The following is a 20165-nucleotide window of genomic DNA, read 5'->3' as shown; positions in this document are numbered from 1 at the left end:
TAACATATTTAATCCTCTCAGTCAAACCGGTCAAAGAGGTGACAGGCTTCAGGCTATTTATAGACCTTAATGCTAGCATGTGGTGGTTACCTATATTGTGTCCTTAGCCGGGATCATTTGCGGAGATACAGACTCCACAAATAAAAGTCACTAAAATAATCAAGTTTTTTTTTTCTTACTACAATCCTTTTATAATATATTTTTTAAGAATTGTAGATACAAGCCAAGTCCCCCACTCCACTCTACCCACAATCCACAGAACCCCCTCCCTCTGGCTGAAGTCATATGAATATGAAGATAAAATGAGCTCCCTAGGGTCCCAATTTAGACAATAACCAGGACAGCAGAGAGGAAGTAATAACAATGATAAAACCAGAGAATAGGTGAGGGAAGTTAATCTGAATTGGGGGTGGGGGTAAGGATTGTTTTTGGCCCGGCATTTCCATTTCTTTGAGTCCAAAAGAAATCACTGTAGGGTGCCTGGAATGTGGGGATAATCCAGATAAACTAGTTCCTGGGCACTAGAATACTTTTAAGTTTTACAATTTAGGTGAGGAAATAGAAGCTGACATAAAAATTACTATAATCTCAACACTGCTTTTCCTAAGAAGAGAGTTAAATATTCTAATTGAGACTGAAAGAAAAAAAGACATAGGAACTTCCCCAGGAAAAAAAAGGAGCAAATTGCTATTATCCACCTTCCTAAGGTTCCCTAGAAAGACTGTTACCTAGAAACTATACTGGGTGCTGTAGACCACCACTCAAGAGATTTTACCACCTACCCCAGTGGATTGCTATGAGGAAGGCACTTTCAGACCCCCTCGATTAGTAGGGTCTATAGCCCAGAAAATACTTTTATCTGTCTGTATATCTCAGACTCCGTTTTTCAAGTCATTGCTGCCTCTCTGAGAAAGTCTGATACAGTCTCTCCTCTGAAAGAAGAGTTGGTTGGGGCACTCATTTGTAAATACCAGATACCCAAAGCTTCAATCAGAGTCCTGATGTTTCTACCTGTCCTCACAGATTACAGGCAAAAAGATAAATACTGATCGAGTCATTCATTCTTGGCAGCATTAGTAAAGTTTTATTGACTTCTTGAATGAATGGGAATATAATTTGTGCATCCCTACAGCTCACTACTTGTCAGACTCAACCAAGGAGAAGAGGCATAGGAGAATTTTAGTGGCTTTATAGCAATAGATCTGAAGGGGTTAGAGAATTACTCTTTAGTTGCTATATGATCCCACGAGGGGGCAAGAGAAACAGAGGAAGAGAAATGGTCCACAGCCCCATTTAGCTCCCACTGAAGGAAAGGAAAACCAGTTACTCACCTACAATGATGCCGCAAGCACTGACCAACCCAATCTCTTTTTTCAGGGCTACTCCACCCCCTCCAGAACCGGCATCTGGGCCAGAATCAGATTCACTCCCGCCCGTTGGGCTCTTTTCAGCGTTGTTTCGGTGCCTGGCCTTTTCTTCCATCTTTTTTGAAAAAACAAAAAAAACAAACAATTTCTTCCCGTCTATTTATCAATCAATGTCTGTATTTCTTCCTAAACTCTTCAAATAAAAATGCCCTTTCCCTAAAATAATGACCTGACAATTTAAAAAAGACGCAGATTAAAAAATAAAAAGAAAATCTCAAAATTGGTATGAATATAATTAAGACACTATCCCGTCGCTCTAGGTTGCCACCGGAAAAAAAAAGTGGCTTAAAAAGGAAAAATAGACATGTGTACAAAAATAGAACTATACCACCAGCTACGCCCTCTAGGATTCACAGCAGCGAGGGGATGCAGGTCTCCTGGAGTGGGGCTGAGGTCTGCTCAGTTTACACAGGCAGCTGCTTCATTCAGATGCACCAAAAGACAGTTTACATTCCCCTTCAGCTTTCTCCACAGACCAGAACCCAAATTAGGCTTTTACCTTAGCTCGGTTTTAGTTTTTTCCCCTTTGAGGATGAGTACTTTTTTGATTAAGTCTTTAGGGGGGGGAGCAATAAAACAATCCTCAGGTGCTTTCTTCTCTTTCAGAAAACAAACTGCAGACACAGCCGATTTGCTCTAGATTCTCTTCCACAGGGTGTGGATTTTCCTTTCCACTCCCCTCTCCTCCCCTTCCCTTCTCCTGCCTTCAGATTTTTCCCAGAGTTCTCATTTATCTTATACGCTATTCCTTCTTCTCTGGGTCCTAGGTTTGCTTTTTTCCTCCTCCTATCTATTTTAGAGGTTAGGATTCTCCAACTCTCTTCTTAGGCACAGGGAGAGTAGCTTCTTCACGTGTGGAAGACCTTAGCTTCAGCTTGAGGGTTTTATTTCCTGAACTCCCGGTTCAGGCTCCACCTCCTCTCGGTTTTCTCTCCATCCTCAGCAGCTTTCTCCTCCCTCCTCTTTCAATATTAGCATATAAATCCAAAAGTCCTCTGAGGAAAAAGGGGTATACACTTTTCTTCTCTTCCATTTCTCTCCTTGTAACAAATTGTATATAAATTCTCCCCTCGCATTATTAACTGGTGTAACATTATATGCCATGTAACATTTGTGAGCTTTATAAATAAGGGAACAGTTGGGGTGACTGTTTTAACTCCATCAGAAATAAATTGGACTCGTGACAAAGTTTTATAAGAATTAAGTATGGATTACTTAGGGGTGCTTGGTGACCCATCCAAATATCTGAAGGATTGGGAGAGAAACATAATTTGAGGAGATATAAATATGGACAAGGGAAGAATTAGGAGGAATAAAAAGGGGACACACTTCTAGTTAGAATTTAAGAAATGGGTGGAGTGTTGTGTTGCTTTTTAAATGATTGTGTGGTGTTTTCTTTTTTAATCTGGGGGGGAGGGGCTGACTCACAATCGGAAACTTTCACAAGTAGGACCAAATGAGACACTGAGAATAGCCTGGAAGATTATGGGTCAGACTTGGACTCTAGTCACAGGAAAGAATGGAACAAATCTGACCCAATGGGACCTTTCACAACTCCATTAAAAAAAAACAACTGTGTCTGGATTGTTTGAATGGAGAAAAAGAAATATTTTAACTGATCATGAGACAAGGTCATGGCTAACAAATTACTTTAAAAATTACTGTAATTTCTCAGTCCTTCAGTCGACTTCACCCCATAACGTTGCAGGCAACATTTTATCATTCATTTTTTTTCATTTCTTTGGTGAGGTTTGTAGTAAAACACTACATTTGGTACTTAATTGCTTCAGGAGGTTGCATTATGGAAACATAAAATTAATTTGAGTCAATATACATGTTCAGTATACCTTATTTCTGTTTTATGGAGAGGAGAGGTCTAAATGCTCAAGTTCCTTCAGGTTACTGATTACAGAAATTTGTCCAAGGATAACTCCCTTTAAAATATGTATGCATATTTATTTATATATAATAGCCACATATAATTGAATCTTGAGTCTGTTTAATAAAGGTTACTTAAGAAAGTCCTTAAAAAAAACAAAAAAAACCCCAACCCTAAGCTTGGACTCATAAAAACTTTGTCTAGGAGTAAAAGTTCCTGACTGAGATTTCAGTCCTTGAAGCTTCTTTCCAAGTCTCTTGCTCCTTGATCACTCATTAAGAGATTTCAAAGGTTATGGCCCCAGTCCCTTCCTCCACCTGGAATTTGATAGAGACAAAGCAAACTGAAAGACTCAGCAAAAGAGAACAGGAGAGACAGGGAATGGGGAAAATAAATGAAGCAACTAAACTTTCTGGAACTTTTCTGAAACTTTTTGTGGGGGATGGGAAGAGGTACTGCCTTTGGCAAATGTTTGACATTAGGAAACTTTAGTTTATAATATAATACAGTTTGAAAATTTAAAATTATTATTAATCACCGTGATTTCTGCTTTAGATTCTGCCATTGAGAAGCACTTTTTCTATTCTTGCAAATATGACTTCTTTCTGTAACTCATTTCTGACTAAAAGGAGATAAATTTAATATTAGTCTTACAAAACCCTCCCCTAGACAAGATGACTAGATTTAGAAAGCTTAGCTTCTAGGCAGCAGAACCCGAAGAAGCTCTAGGGGCAAGATAACTTTCTGGATGCACTCATATTAGCAGTCCAGAATCATAAAGATTATTGCTACAATGATTGTTTGTGTTTCTCTAGTCCCTAGCTTACTTACATTTAAAAAAAAAACATAGATAAACATATACAAACTAAATTTGTCTAACAGCAAAGAACTAGGCTAAATTAGCCTTATAATTTTTATCTCACTTGATCCTCACAACAACCTTGGATATGGTAGGAACTATTGTTATCCTCATTTTACAGATGAGAAAACTGAGACAAATAAGTGTCTAAGACTGGATTTGAATTCAGATCTTCCAGAATTCAGTGCTGCTTGCATTCTGGCACCATCTAGCTGCCCCTGAAAGCAGATTATGAACAACTATTAATAGTGTGATTTAAGAGCTAACTATTTCCCTCACTGTACCTGATGTTTAATTCAACAAACATTTATTTAGAGCTTATTAATATACCAAGCAACATAATAAAACAAAATTTAAATAGTTCTCAACATCCACTTCATTCCACTTACTATAAGTCCCAGTTAAAATTCCACCTTCTACAGGAAGCCTGCCTTAATTCTCTTAATTCTAATTCTTTCCCATTTTTAGTTATTTTCCATTTAAATATATATATATATATATATATATAACTTTGTATATATTTATTTACATGTTGTCTCCCTCATTAGAGTGTAAATTCTTTGAGGACAGACAGTGCCTATTTCTTGAATGGATTGGAATTGAAAGACCATATTCACAGAGAAATAAATGGAATATATAAACAAAAAAATAATTTTCTGGGAAAGAGAAGTGACACCTGGAAGGTCAAGAAAAATACTAGGAGGGGCAGCTTGGTGGCATAATGGATAGAGCACCAGCCCTGGAATCAGGAAGACTTGGGTTCAAATGTGATCTCAGACTCTTAATAATTGCCTTAGCTTGTGTGACCTTGGGCAAGTCATTTAACCCCATTGCTTTGCAAGCAAATAAACAAAAAAAAGGCACTAGGAGTTAGCACTAGGACTGTTGCTAAAGACTGGTAGGAATTACAAAAGTTAGGAGCGAAGAGAGAGACCTTTTTTAGTCAAAGTGGGGGGGACAGCTTATGATAAGACATAGAAGTCTATGGAAAACAAGTCAATTAGTTCAGAAAAAAGAGAATGTGAGGGGGAAATAGTGTGAAATTCATCTGGAGAGATGAGTTGGAGATGATTATGAAGGGCTTTAAGGGTCTTACAGAGAAGTTTGTATTTTATCCTAGTGGTGACAGAAGTCACTGAAACTTCTTGACCTAGAGAGGTAACATAATCAGACCTGTGCTTTGGGCAGTACAAGTTTTGTCATTGTGTGGAAGATGGGTTGTAGGAAAAAGAACCCAGGCAATAGTAGTGTAAGAGAAGTAAAAGGGCAGAGATGGCAGAGATGTTGCAAAAGGAGCATCAGTAATATTTTCAGCTGCTGGATATTCAATAAACACATGAAGCACAAGGATCCTTTGTGAAATGAATATCCATTAAAATGAGGTATAATGGAATGAGCCCTGGTTTTGGAAATTGGACTATCCAAGTTTGCCTCACCCTGCTGCTTTGGGCCTCAGTTTGCATACAATAAGGGTATTGGACTGGATAACCTGCAAGGTCTGTTCCTAAATGCTAATGATCTCATGTCTGAAAGGATTTGGAATTTTGGTCTATTCTGTGTCTAAGTATTCTGAAATCTGTGTCAGAAATGTATTCCCTAAAATCCATCTTAATGCATTTGGTGGTGCAATGGAGTTAAAGTGACTTGCCCAAGGTCACATAGCTAATAAGTATCAAGTATCTGAGAGACTGGATTTGAACTCAAATCCTCCTAACTCCAGGGCTGGTGCTCTATCTAATGCACCACCTAGCTGCCCACCTCCAAAAACATTTTGAAACTCAAAAGGGGCCTACCAATGGCAATTTCCATTTTTCTACAACAACACCCCAGTTTCAATTTTTAAAATTTTATATATAAAACCTACACACACACACACACACACACACACAATGTTATATAGATAATAGATCCTACAGTATATCTCAGTTGCCAACATCTGTGTGGCTTTTTAATATTGCTTACTTATGCTAGGAGCAAATTATTCCTCTTTAACTGATAAAGGTAAAAGTGAAGGTGAAATATTGCAAATGCAAATTGGTGGCAATCTCTTCCAGACAAAGGCTGAGAGTGAGTGACACCTACTGTCCAAATAGAGAAATGACAATGTCATGTGAATTCAATTGTTCACTCATTTGCTGTTTGGTCATTTCCATTCATATCTGACTCGGTGTGCCCTCATTTGGGGTTTTCTTAGCAAAGATTCTGCAGTGGTTTGCCATTTCCTTCTCCAGCTCATTTTAAATGAGGAAAATGAGGTAAATAAGATAAATGAGGATAAGTGACTTGCCCAGGGTAACACAGGTATGATTGAAACTGGATTTGAACTTAGGTCTTTCTGATTTGAGGCCATTGAGCCACTAGTTATTGTTAAAATAAAAAACTGACTATAGAGCTCATTCGCTTCTCTCTTTTGCAGTGAACTGCATTATCTATATTAGGTGAGGAAAATAGAAGGGTGAAATTTAAGACTACACTTATGATTGCATTAGAAGACGGTACTGCCAGGTGAAGACACTCCATCTACCATTGCAATTCTTCACCTTTTTTTTTTTGGTAATTATAGTCTAAGTGTTTCAGAAACAGGATTTAAAGTCAGGTCCCTAGTTTCAGAGTTGGCTCTTTATCTTCTTTAATAATTTGAGAATTTAAATATCTCCCCAAAAGAAAAATACATTCCATTCCATAATTTCTGTCTTCTTCACCTACACCTATACTTATACCTACAGCTGATGATGTAGATGATGATGTTTGTGCTTTGTTCTTGAAGAAGACTGTGGCATCAGGGAGATGATACCAAGACATGCATGTGAATTGGATTTGAATGAGGTGATACTGTGTTAAATCAACAACCTCACTTTCTCCTACTAAACCATCTAGTGGCCAGATATGGATCAACATATCTAGAGATGTTTCAGGATGTGAGAAAATGGGGTTAAGTGACTTAACTAATTTCACATAGCTAGTAAGTGTCAAGTGTCTGAGGTCACATTTGAACTCAGGTCCTTCTGGTTTGTACCTATACCTTCACCTGTACACATATGCTACAAATACACATATAGGTCACAATAAAATATTTCAGCACATCTGAAACCCCCTCATTTTCCAGAGGGTGTTTTCTAATCCACAAATAGGTTTGTACTTATTTAATTGTTGAATACAGGCATAACTCATTTTATTGTACTTTGCAGATACTGAGGGTTTTGCAAATTAAAGGTTGAGCAAGTTTGTCAAGCTTCATTTTCCCAATAGCATATACTCACATCATATTTCCTTTATAACATTTTTTCTAATTTTTGCAATATTTTGAAATGTTTCATTATTATTATAATATCTATTATGGTAATCTGTGATCAGTGACTTTTTGGGGATCTTTTTTTTGGTTTTGTTTTTACAGGGCAATGGGGTTAAGTGACTTTCTCAAGGTCACACAGCTAGGTAATTATTAAGTGACTGAGGTCTGATTTGAACTTAGGTCCTTCTGACTCCAGTGATCAGTGACTTTTTTTTTTTTGTAAGGCAATGGGGTTAAGTGGCTTGCCCCAGGCCACACAGCTAGGTAATTATTAAGTGTCTGAGGCTGCATTTGAACTCAGGTACTCCTGACTCTGGAGCCAGTGCTCTATTCACTGTGCCACCTAGTTGCCAGATCAGTGACTTTTGATGGTAGTTTTGTAATTGTTTTGGGGCACCACTAACTGACTCATACAAGATATTGAACTTAATAAATATGTGTGTGCTCTGACTACTCCATCTTCTGACCTCTCCTTGGTCCTCCTATTCCCTGAGACACAACAATATTGAAATGCTAATTAATAACCCTATAATAGTCTCTAAGTGTTCAATTGAAAGTCAATAGATATGGCAAACTTTATTGTTGTCTTTTTTTACAAAATTTCCACAGTCACCTCAGCCTTCAGCAACTACCCTGATCAGTCAGCTATCATCAACATGGAGGTAAGACCCTTCACCAACAAAAACTCGATAAAGAGGGGCAGTTAGATGGCACAGTGGATAGAGCACTGGTCCTGGAGTCAGAAGTACCTGAGTTCAAATACAGTCTCAGATACTTAATAATTATCTAGTGTGTGACCTGGGGCAAGTCACTTTATTCCATTGCCTTGCAAAAAACAAAAAAAAAGGAAAAAAATCAATAAAGTTTCAGATGATGGTTAACACATTATTTTTATTAGCAATAAGATATTTTTAAATTAGGCTAAGTACTTTAGGATTTTTTTTAGGCATAATACTATGGCACACTCAGACTATAATATAGTGTTAACATTCGTTTTATATTTATTGGGAAACCAAAAACTTTATATGATTCATTGTATTGAAATATTTGCTTTATTGAAGTAGTCTGGAATTGAAACTGCAGTATCTTCAAGGTATGTCTGAAGTCTATTTTTCTTAAGCATTGAGAGAGAGAGAGAGAGAGAGAGAGAGAGAGAGAGAGAGATTTAGTGAAAGAAGAAAAGGGGAAATGTGATGTGTGCAGTTAGAGAGAGCATGTCAAAAAGAAAAGAAAAGAAAAGAAAAGATGGAAATAACCTTCTCTCCTTTTTTAAAACTCTTCTTGTCTTTGGGACAAATCCATTGGTTCAATGGCAGTTGTGCTTATTACAGATCTATGTAATCCTGAGGATTTTTATTCAGCTGCTATTAGCAGATTTGTTTTATTATGTATGATTCACGCTCTTTTGGAGAAAGTGATGAATCTCTTCTATGACACCAGAGACAAAAATCCTGGCAAATTATTCTTCTGTCTACTGCCCTTATCTCTAGTCAACTGAGCCTAATAGCTTTAGGGGAACAAAAAACCAGAAACCATGTTCAGTGTGTGGGAATGAAGGGAAGATTCATTAACTGATACAAATTCTACTTTGTGTACTCAATTTGAACTTATCACTGGACATGTCTTGTCATCAATCTGTCTATAACCTCAGTCCTACCAACTCAGGAGAACCTAGTTTAGTTCTTACTTCTGCATACACTAGTTACTTAATAATGCAATTTCTTAAGCAGTGCAATGGGTTTTGGGTTTGTTGAAAGTGAAAATTCATATACTCTGAAGTATACAATTGATGGAAATCTTAATAGTGGGGGGAGTTTGTAAGAAGGAGAGGAAAAATAACCAAAAACTTGGCCCTGAGGACTGTTGTTTTTTGGTTTCTTTTTAAATTTTATTATTTAAGTCAATGGGTTAAGTGACTTTGCCCAAGATCACACACCTAGGCAATTATTAAGTGTCTGAGGTCTCATATTTGAACTCAGTTCCTCCTGACTCCAGAGTGGTGCTCTACCTACACCACCTAGCTGCCCCAGGACTGTTTTTAACATTGGATAAATAGCATTGTGATAAACTTCATTCTCTTTCTCTTTTTGGTTGTAGATGACTTTCAGTGCTTTTTTTTTTATTCATTTGCTTGTTTAAGTATAGAAGCACTTATTAATTCTCTTTCACATCAATCTAGACTGAACAATTAAAATAAACAATAAAAGAAATGAGACCCTTAAGACAAATATAGGTAATCCAGGAAAAAACTATATTAACTCTCAGCATTTTAAATCCACCACCAGGAAGCAGGAGGAGTATTTCATCTTCAGTCCTCTGATTAAATATCATTTAGATAAACTAGAATTCTAGAATAAACTAGAATTCTAATTTCAAGTTAAATTTTGCTATTGTTGCAGCTTATGTTTAAATTCTAATGTCAGAAGCAGATTTCTGAAGCTTACTTTATTCACTTTTTTGTTCATCACACCCTGAACTGAACTTGCTATGCACCATAGGAATAACTAGAAGGGATATTCTTAAGGCCATTTCTTCATTTTCTTTTTTTTTATGGTTGTTCAATTATTTTTCAGTCATGTCTGATTCTTCATGGGTTTTCTTGGCAGAGATACTGGAGTAATTTGGAATTTCCTTCTTCAGTTCATTTCATATTTGAATAAACCAGGGCAAACAGGATTAAGTGACTTGCCCAAGGTCACACAACTAGTAAGAATCTGAGATCAGATTTGAATTCAGGAAGATGAGTCTTGTCTTCAGATCTGGTACTCTATCTTCTTTGCCAACACACTATATATAGATAGAGATAGAGATAGATAGAGATAGAGATAGAGATAGAGATAGAGATAGAGATAGAGATAGAGATAGAGATAGAGATAGAGATAAAGATAGAGATAGAGATAAATAGAGAGAGATAGCTATATCACATTAATAGTAGCATAATTAATTTTTATACATGCACACAGTAGAGCCAGTTGTCTGATTCTAAAGCAAAGTCAAATGTACTTCATCATTCCACACATTCCTTTTCCTTATTTTTCTGTTTATATTAATGGTATCACCATTCTTCTATGTATACCTACTCCTAAGCTTAGGAGTCATATTTGACTCCTTCCCTTTTGTTCTACTTCATATATAATTAATAGGTGAATCTTATAATTAATTATATCTCTTATATCTGCTCCCAATTTTCCATTCCTATAGCCATTACCCTAGTTCAGACCTTCTCTATATGTACTTGTAATATTTACTTAACTTCCTTCTTAAGATTTATTGGCAGTTTTTGTTTTTATACAACCTTATTCCCCAATCTATACATCCTTTCTCTTCTATTTATAGATGCTTATAATAAAAAGATTGCTTATAAGTAAAAAATAAAAAAGAAAGAGGGAAACAATCAGTTCAAGAAAAACTAGCCAATATCAAACAAATCTGAATTTTTTAATACAGTGTCTCATACTTAATAGTCTCTCACCTCTGCACAGAAGGGTGGAATAGAAGATGGTGAAGAGAAGCCAGGAAGTAATCTGAGCTCTTCCAAGTTCACTGGGAAACTTTGTTAAATCAAACTCTAACTGGATGCTGGAGCGACAGAATACACAAAAAGATGGGGGGTGAAATAATTTTCTAGCTTAAGATATCTTAGACTTTAGGAAAGGTCTGTCTCTCTTGGGTCAAAAGGGAGCACAGCCCAGTGCTTGAGGGTTGTGGGCAAGTCCGAGGGAGGCCTTTAGCACTTGAACAGATCAACAATTGGGTCCCAGTTCAGCAGACCAGTGGTACAGCAGGCAAGCTGCAGAAAGCATATTGTGAGCCCAGAATGCTGGCACAAGATGCAGGACCAGGTGGGGCCCACCCCAGTGCACAGGCAAGCTGCTAGCACCTTGGGCCCCAGTAAAGAAACTCAGTGACCAAAACCCTGACCCCAGGACAAGGAGCTTGGAACTGTGTCAGCTGTGCCCCAGGAGCAGAGTTCAACTTCAGAGAATGAACAAAAAACTAAAAAGAGCCCAAACCATAGAATGCTACTATGGCAAAAAGTAAGATCAAAATGTGAACTCAGAAGAAGGGAATGGAAAAAAGGTCTACATGTGAAGCCTCACTAGGAAATATGAATATGAATTGAAAAATTATTTTAATAATCAAGTAACAGAGATAGGAAAAAATTGGAAAATGAAATGATAGCTATGCATGTGAATTTTTTATATATATATATATATATTTTTTTTTTTTTTTAAAGATTTTATTTATTTTGAGTTTTACGATTTTTTCCCTAATCTTAGTTCTCTCCCTGCAGCCCCCCACAGAAGGCAATTTGTCAGTCTTTACATTGTTTCCATGATATATAGATACAAATTGAATGTGATGAGAGAGAAATCATATCCTTAAGGAAGAAACATAAAGTAAAAGATATGGCAAGATCAGATAATAAAATATCAGGCTTTTTTTTTCAAATTAAAGGTAATAGTCCTTGGTCTTTGTTCAAACTCCACAGTTCTTTCTCTGGATACAGATGGTATTCTCCATTGCAGACTTGTCCCTGATTGTTGCACTGATGGAATGAGCAAGTCCATCAAGGTTGATCATCACCCCCATGTTGCTGTTAGGATGTACAATGTTTTTCTGGTTCTTCTCATTTCGCTCAGCATTAGTTCATTATGAAGGCGATTTATTACAAGTCAATAATTTGGAAAAGGAAGCACAAAAATTGACTGAAGAAAACAACTCCTTAAAAAAATAGAATTGACTAAATTGGGAAAAAAACACTGAAGAAAATAACACCTTTAAAAGTAGAATTGGCCAAATGGAAAGGGAGATACAGAAGCTAACTAAAGAAAATAATTACTTAAAAATTAGAATTGGAAAAAAAAATTAGAATTGGGCAAGTGAAAGTTAATGACTATGAGTTATGAAGAATTTGTCAAACAAAATCAAAGAATGAAAAAAATAGAAGAAAATGTAAAGTATCTTATTGAAAAAAAACAACTGACCTGGAGAAGACCCAGGAGAATAATTTAAGAGCTATTGTACTACTTGAAAATTATGACCCAGAAAAAGAGCCTGGACACTTATCTTTCAAGAAATTATTCTAGCTGTGTGGCCTTGGGAAAGCCACTTAACCCCATTTGCCTTGCAAAAACCTAAAAAAAAAAATTATCAAGGTTGGGCAGCTAGGTGGGGTAGTGGATAAAGCACCAGCCCTGGAGTCAGGAGTACCTGGGTTCAAATCTGGTTTCAGACACTTAATAATTACCTAGCTGTGTAGCCTTGGGCAAGCCACTTAACCCTGTTTGCCTTGCAAAAAAAAAAAAAAAAAAAAGAAATTATCAAGGAAAACTGCCCTAATATCCTAAAATGAGGACAAAATAGTCATTGAAAAAAATCTATCCATAACCTCCTGAAAGAGATCCCAAATGAAAACTCTGGAGGCAGTTTTAGGGTAGATTACAATGCTAGAAAAGGTTCAAAGAACTTATAGTAGAGGGAAAGAATGGAGGTGGGTATGCATTGATTGAATGGATTTCATTAGATTTAATTCAAAGAGGAACTAATATACACTCTCAGTTGGGTTTAGAAATTTATCTTACCTTATAAGGAAATAGGAGGGGAAAGGAGAAAGAGGAAAGAAAAGGGAAGGAGGTACAGATAGAAGGGAGGGCAGAAATAGGAGGGGAAAAGAAAAGGTGAGGCTAATAGAAGGCCCAGAAGTTTAAGAGAGGTGGTAGTCAAAATCAAAGGAATGATGGAGGGATTAAGGTGAAAGGAGAGAGAAACTTATAAATAGTGAAAATTGGATGGAGGGTAATACAGAGTTAGCAATCAGAACTGTGAACGTGGATGGGATAAACTCTTCCATAAAAGGGACGCTGATAGCAGAGTGGATTAAAAATCAGAATTCCATAATATGTGATTTATAAGAAACATGTCTGAAGCAGAGAAACAAACAGAATGAAGGTAAAAGGCTGGAGCAGAATATATTATGTTTCAGCTCAAGTAAAAATAAAGGCAGTGGAAGCAATTCTAATATCAGACAAAGCAAAAGGAAAAATATATTTAAAGAGATAGGGAAGGAAACTATATCTTGCTAAAAGATACCACTGACAATGAAGTAATGTCAATACTATACATGCATGAACCAAGTCAAATAGCATCCAAATTCTTAGAAGAGAAGTTAAGTGAGTTAGAGGAAGAAACTGACAGCAAAATTATTGAAGTAGGGGACTTCAACCTTCCTCTCTCAGAATTAGATTAATCTAGCCACAAAATAAACTAGAAAGAAGTTAACAAGGTAAATAGAATTTTAGAAAAGTTAAATATGATAGCATTCTGGAGAAAATTGAATAGGGATGAAAAGAACTATACATTTTTCTCAGATGTATATAACACCTACAAAAAAATTGACTATGTATTAGGACATGAAAACTTCATAACCAAAACAAAGGCAGAAATATTAAATGCATTTTAGATCATGATGCAACAAAAATTTATATGTAATAAAGAGCCATAGAAAGACAGACTACAGGGGGGGGCGGCTAGGTGGCATAGTGGATAAAGCACTGGCCTTGGAGTCAGGAGTACCTGAGTTCAAATCCGGTGTCAGACACTTAATAATTACCTAGCTGTGTGGCCTTGGGCAAGCCACTTAACCCCATTTGCCTAGCAAAAACCTAAAAAAAAAAAACCCCAAAAAAAGACAGACTACAAATTAATGGGAAAGTAAATAAACATCTGAAAGAATGACAAACAATAAATAATTTCATCCAAGAGAATGACAATAATGAGACACCATACCAAAACTTAGGGGATTCAACCATAGCAGTTCTTTGGGGAAATTTTATATCTCTAAATGTTTACATGAATAAAATAAAGAGATCAATGAATTGTGTTGCAGGTAAAAAAAAACCTAGAGAAAGAATAAATTTTAAATCTCCAATTAAATACTAAATTAGAAATCCTGAAAATCAAAGGAAATTGAAAGTAAGAAAATCTTTGAACTAAGAGCTGGTTTTATGAAAAAAAAACTTTCCAAAATAGATAAATCATTCATCACCAATGAAGAGAAAATTAAAGTTATAATTTGGATCTTTTTTTTTTAATATTTTTGCAAGGCGGTTAAATGGCTTGCCCAAGGTCACACAGCTAGGTAATTATTAAGTGTGTGAGACCTGGATTTGAACCCAGGTACTCCTGACTCCAAGGCCTGTGCTTTATCCACTATGCCACCTAGCCGCCCCATAATTTGGATCTTTTTGTCCAACTGTATGCCAATAAATTTGACAAAGGGAAATGGCTGAATATTTAAAAAAATAAAAATGGCCCAGGTTCACAGAAGAAATAAAATGTCTAAAGAACATTTTAGAAAACAAAATTGAATAACCTATCAAAGAATTCCCTAAGAAAAATTCTCTGGGGACAGATGGATTTATAAGTGGAGTCTAACAAATATTGAAAGAAGAATTAATTCCAATATTATATAAACTATTTGGAAAAATAGGAAAAGAGGGAGTTTTACCACATTCTTTTATACCTCAAATATGATGCTGATATCCATATCAGGAAGAGCCAAAACATGGAAATAAAATTATAGATCAATTTTCCTAATGAATATTGATACAAAAATTTTAAATAAAATATTAGCAAAGAGATTATGGCAATTTATCACTGGGATAATACACAATTACCAGTTGGAATTTATACCAGAAATGCAGGGCTGGTTCAATATTGGGGAAACAATCAGCATAACTGATTGTACTAATTGTACCAATAACAAAGCTATTGATTATCTCAGATGCTGAAAAAACTTTTGACAAAATATTTGACAAAATGTTTCTATTGAAAACACTAGAGAGCATAGGAATAAATTGAGTTTTCCTCAAAATGATAAATAGTATCTATCTAATACCATCAGCAAGCATTGTATGTAATGGAGATAAACTAGAGACATTCTCAAAAAGATCAAGGATGAAACAAGGATGCCCATCATCATCACTATTATTCAACATTGTACTAGAAATGTTATCTTTAGCAATGGAGAGAAAAAATTTAAGGAAATAGAATAGGCAATGAGGAAACAAAACTATCACTCTTTGAAGATGATATGATAAGTTACTTAAGGAATCCTAGAGAATAACCTAAAAAACTCCTTGAAACAATGAAAAACAGGATATAAAATAATGCACATACATCATTAGCATTTTTTTTTAGGTTTTTGCAAGGCAAATGGCTGGCATTAAGTGGCTTGCCCAAGGCCACACAGCTAGGTAATTATTAAGTGTCTGAGACCAGATTTGAACCCAGGTACTCTGCCCCATCATTAGCATTTCTATATATTACCAACAAAACCCAGCAGCAAGAGATAGAAAGAGAAATTTCATTTAAAATAACTGTAGACAATTTAAAATATTTAGAATTCTTCTTACCAAGACAAACTTAGCAACTATTTGAATATAATTACTTTTCACACAAATAAAATCAGATCTAAAAACTGTAAAAATATCAATTACTCATTGGTAGGCCTAGCTAATATAATAAAAATGACAGCTCTAAATTATCCTACTTGGTGTCATATCACTCAAACTACAAAAAATTGTTTTATAGAACTAGAAAAATAATAACAAAATTCATCTGGAAGGATAGAAAGTCAAGAATATCAAGGGGATTAATGAAAAAAATGCAAAGATAGTTTAGCTCTACAAGATCTTAAACTATTATAAAGCAGCAATCATCAAAACTATTGGGTACTGGCTATGAAATAGAGTGGTAAACAGTGGAATAGGTTAGACTCATAAGGCACAGTAGTAAATAATCATAGTTATTTACTATTTGATAAATTCAAAGACTCCTGTTTCTGGGATAAGCATTCACTATTTGCCAAAAACTCTTGGGAAAACTGGAAAACAGTATGGCAGAAACCAACATCTCTCCTACTATACCAAGATAAGATTGAAATGAGCATGATTTAGACATAAAGGGTGATGAACATAAGCCAATTAGTAGAGCAAGTAGTTTATATTTCTTTTTTTGTTTGTTTGTTTTAGTTTTTTTGCAAGGCAAATGGAGTTAAGTGGCTTGCCCAAGGCCACACAGCTAGATAATTATTATGTGTCTGAGGCCTGATTTGAACTCAGGGACTCCTGACTCCAGGGCCAGTGCTCTATCCACTTTGCCACCTAGCTGCCCCTAGTTTATCTTTCAAATCAATGAAGGGAAGAATTTCTGACCAAATAAGAAAGAGAGAACATTATGAAATGCAAAATGGATTGTTTTCATTTATATTGAATCAAAATGTTATTTTTTTTTTCACAAAACCAATGCAACCAAGATTAGAAAGAAAGCAGAGAACTGAGAAATAATTTTTACAGCCAGCGTTTCTGATAAAGACCTTTTAAAAATGCAGTATATGGAGAACTGGGTAAAATTTATAAGAATACAAATCATTCCCCAGTTGATAAATGGTCAAAGGAAACGAATAGGTAGCTTTCAGATGAAGAAATTAAAGCCATCTATAGTCATATTGGAAAAAATACTCTAATTCACTAGAGAATTACAAATTAAAACAACTTTGCAGTACCACCTCACACCTATCAGATTGGCTAATATGACAGAAAAGGGAAATGATAAATGCTATAAGGAATGTGGGAAAACTAGGACACTAATGCACTCTTGTTGGAGTTGTGAACTGATCCATCTATGCCCAAAGGGTTATGAAACTGTGCATACCCTTTGATTCAGCAATACCACTACTAGGTGTATATCTCAGAGAGATCATAAAAAAAAGGTGAAAAGATCCACATGTACAAAAAAATTTATAGTAACCTTTTCTGGCAGCAATGAATTGGAAATTGAGGGAATATTCATCAACTGGGGAATGACAGATCAAGTTGTGGTAATGAATATGTGATGGAATGTTATTGTTCTCTAAGAAATGATGAGTAGGATGCTCTCAGTAAAACTTGTAAAGACTTACAGGTGCAATGCGAAATGTACTATATATAAAGTAATAGTTTTATTGTAGGATTATCAGCTATGAAAAACCTTTTATCAGCAGTACTGTGACCTAAGACAACTCTGAAGGACTTATGATAAAGAATGCTATCCATCCTCAGAGAGAGAGAGCTGATGATATCTGAACAGGGACTCAAGCATACTTTTTTAAAATTTTACTTGAGGTTTCTTTCTTTCTTTTTTGAGAGGGGAGGTCTATGTTTTATTTCACAATATGACTATTATGGCAATGTTTTGCATGACTAAACATTTTTAACCTATATCAAATTACTTGCTTTCTCAATGGTGGGATGGGGTGGGAGGTGGAAAGAAGAGAGAGAATTTAGAACTCAAAGTTTTCAAAATGAATTACATGGGGCAGCTAGGTGGTGCAATGGATAGAGCACAGTCCCTGGAGTTAGGAGTTATCTGAGTTCAAATCTGGCCTCAGACATTTAATACTTGCCTAGCTGTGTAACCTTGGGCAAGTCACTTAGTCCCATTGCTTTGCCAAAAAAAAAAAAAAAATGAATTACATGAAGTGCTGCTGAGTGAAGTGAGCAGAACCAGAACATTGTACATAGTAACAGCAATATTTGATGATCAAAGATGATAGACTTTTCTCCTCAGCAGCACAGTGATCCAAGACAATTTTAAAAGATATGATAGGGGGAAGCTAGGTGGCACAGTGGATAGAGCACCAGCCCTGGAGTCAGTAGTATCTGAGTTCAAATTCTGCCTCAAACACTTAATAATTACCTAGCTGTGTGGCCTTGGGCAAGCCACTTAACCCCATTGCCTTGCAAAAACCTAAAAAAAAAAAAGATATGATGGAAAATGTCATCCACAGCCAGAGAAATAGCTATGGAGTCTGAATGCAGATTAAAGCAAACTATTTTCATTTTTTTTAGAAATTTTTTCTCATGTTTTATACTTTTGTTCTGATTCTTCTTTCACAGCATGATCAATATGGAAGTATATTTAACATGATGGTTCATGTATAACCTAAAAAAGGGAGGGAACTATACTCTCTTATTCCTCCTTTGGTGCCAAACTTGATTCTTATAATCATAGAGCATTCCGTTTTGATTAATTGTTGTTTTTCTTCTTTCCACTAACTCTCTTGTAATAAGAAAAGTTCTGCTTACTTCATTTTGCATCTATTCATATGTCTTCCCACTCTTTCTTTATGCTCTTCATATTTATAATTAATTATGGAGCAATAATATTCTATTAACAATAATTTTTTTTGACCAGTTCCCAAATTTGGTATTTTATTTCCAGTTATTGACCACTTATGTGTTAGCTTTCTTTTTTCTTTTTCTTTTTTGGTTTTTATAAAGTAATAGGGTTAAGGGACTTGCCCAAGTTCACACAACTAGTAAATATCATGTGTCTGAGATCAAATTTGAACTCAGGTATTCCTGACTCCAGGGCCGGTGCTCTAGTTGCTTTCTAACTTTCTGGGTTTTTTTAACATCTAGTCCCCTGGATTAGTATGTTACCAAATTAATCTTCTTAATACATAAGTCCTACCATACTTCTTTTCTACTCAAAAATCTAATGCAGCTCTATATTGTCTACTAAATAAATTCCAAACTTCTTAATCTGGTTTTCAAGGTCTTTTAGAATCTACCACCAATCTACCTTCCCACTTTTAGATATCTCTACTTCCCTGATGTAATTAATACTTCAGTTAAACTAGGTCAATGTTTCCTTTGCCTTCCAATTTTTACCCCCCTTTGTAAAAGGCACTGTATATCCCTTTACCTTCAATGATCTTTTCCCCCATCTTCAATTGTTGAAATTCTATGCATTCTTCAAGGCCCAGCTTAAATAATACCCATATGGGGGCGGCAGACAGGTGGAGTAATGGATAGAGCACTGGCCCAGGAGTCAGGAGGACCTGAGTTGAAATATGATCTTGGATACTTAATAATTACCTAGCTGTATGGCCTTGGGCAAGTCCCTTAACCCCATTGCTTTGCAAAAAAAAACAAAACCCAACCTTAAAAAAAAGATCAAGAGAAATAATACCCCTATCAATTCTCACTGCATTTTGTTCAAACTTCTCTTGCACTTTTATTTAATTTTGTATATAGTCACTTGTGAGCATCTTATCAGTCTTATTAGATTATAACTTTATAACTTCTGGAGGTTGTGAACTGTGGTTTTTTTTTTGTTTGTTTTTTTGTTCTTTTAGGTTTTTGCAAGGCAAATGGGGTTAAGGGGCTTGCCCAAGGCCACACAGCTAGGTAATTATTAATTGTCTGAGTCTGGATTTGAACCCAGGTACTCCTGACTCCAGGGCCAGTGCTTTATCCACTGCTCCACCTAGCCACCCCCTGCATCACCTAGATGCCCTGTGAACTGTGTTTTGATCTCTGTATATACCATGCAAATAGTAGGTACTTCACAAATATTTGTTGTGTTTAATAAATAAACAAAAAGACATGTATTTATTTGCCATAGGCAAAAGAATTCAAATGGAAAAGGGAAGTTCTGACCTAAGGGAGTTCATATTCTTTTTTTTTTTTAAGGTTTTTGCAAGGCAATGGGGCTAAGTGGCTTTCCCAAGGCTACACAGCTAGGTAATTATTAAGTGTCTGAGGCTTGATTTAAACAAGAGTTCATATTCTAATGGAAGAGACAACACGCAGGAGATTTCAGCCAGAAGTTAGGTCTTATAGTCCTTGGGATATAGCAAGTGATAATGCAAATTCTTTA

At 35.8% G+C, this 20165-nt stretch overlaps 1 protein-coding gene across 5 annotated transcripts in view; it reads right to left on the bottom strand.

Moving 5' to 3' along the window:
- The window catches only part of SLC7A8 (solute carrier family 7 member 8), a 162391-nt gene that overhangs the window by 69622 nt on the left and 72604 nt on the right, over nt 1–20165 (bottom strand). For 3 of the 5 annotated variants that reach the window (XM_074234854.1, XM_074234857.1, XM_074234855.1), the window contains exons 4-5: nt 10930–11036; nt 1332–1482 (exon numbers count right to left, since the gene is read on the bottom strand). In XM_074234854.1, coding sequence (XP_074090955.1) covers nt 1332–1482 — 151 coding nt within the window. In that variant the 5' untranslated portion in view covers nt 10930–11036. Of the gene's footprint in view, nt 1–1331; nt 1483–1755; nt 2305–10929; nt 11037–20165 lie in introns of those variants that run through there. The other 2 variants (XM_074234856.1, XM_074234853.1) reach the window with 2 other exon arrangements.

This window comes from Macrotis lagotis, chromosome 4, assembly GCF_037893015.1.
Source record: "Macrotis lagotis isolate mMagLag1 chromosome 4, bilby.v1.9.chrom.fasta, whole genome shotgun sequence".
Classification (NCBI taxonomy): Eukaryota; Metazoa; Chordata; class Mammalia; order Peramelemorphia; family Peramelidae; genus Macrotis; species Macrotis lagotis.
Note: the sequence above shows the minus strand (reverse complement) of the source record. Positions and strands in the feature narration are given on the sequence as shown.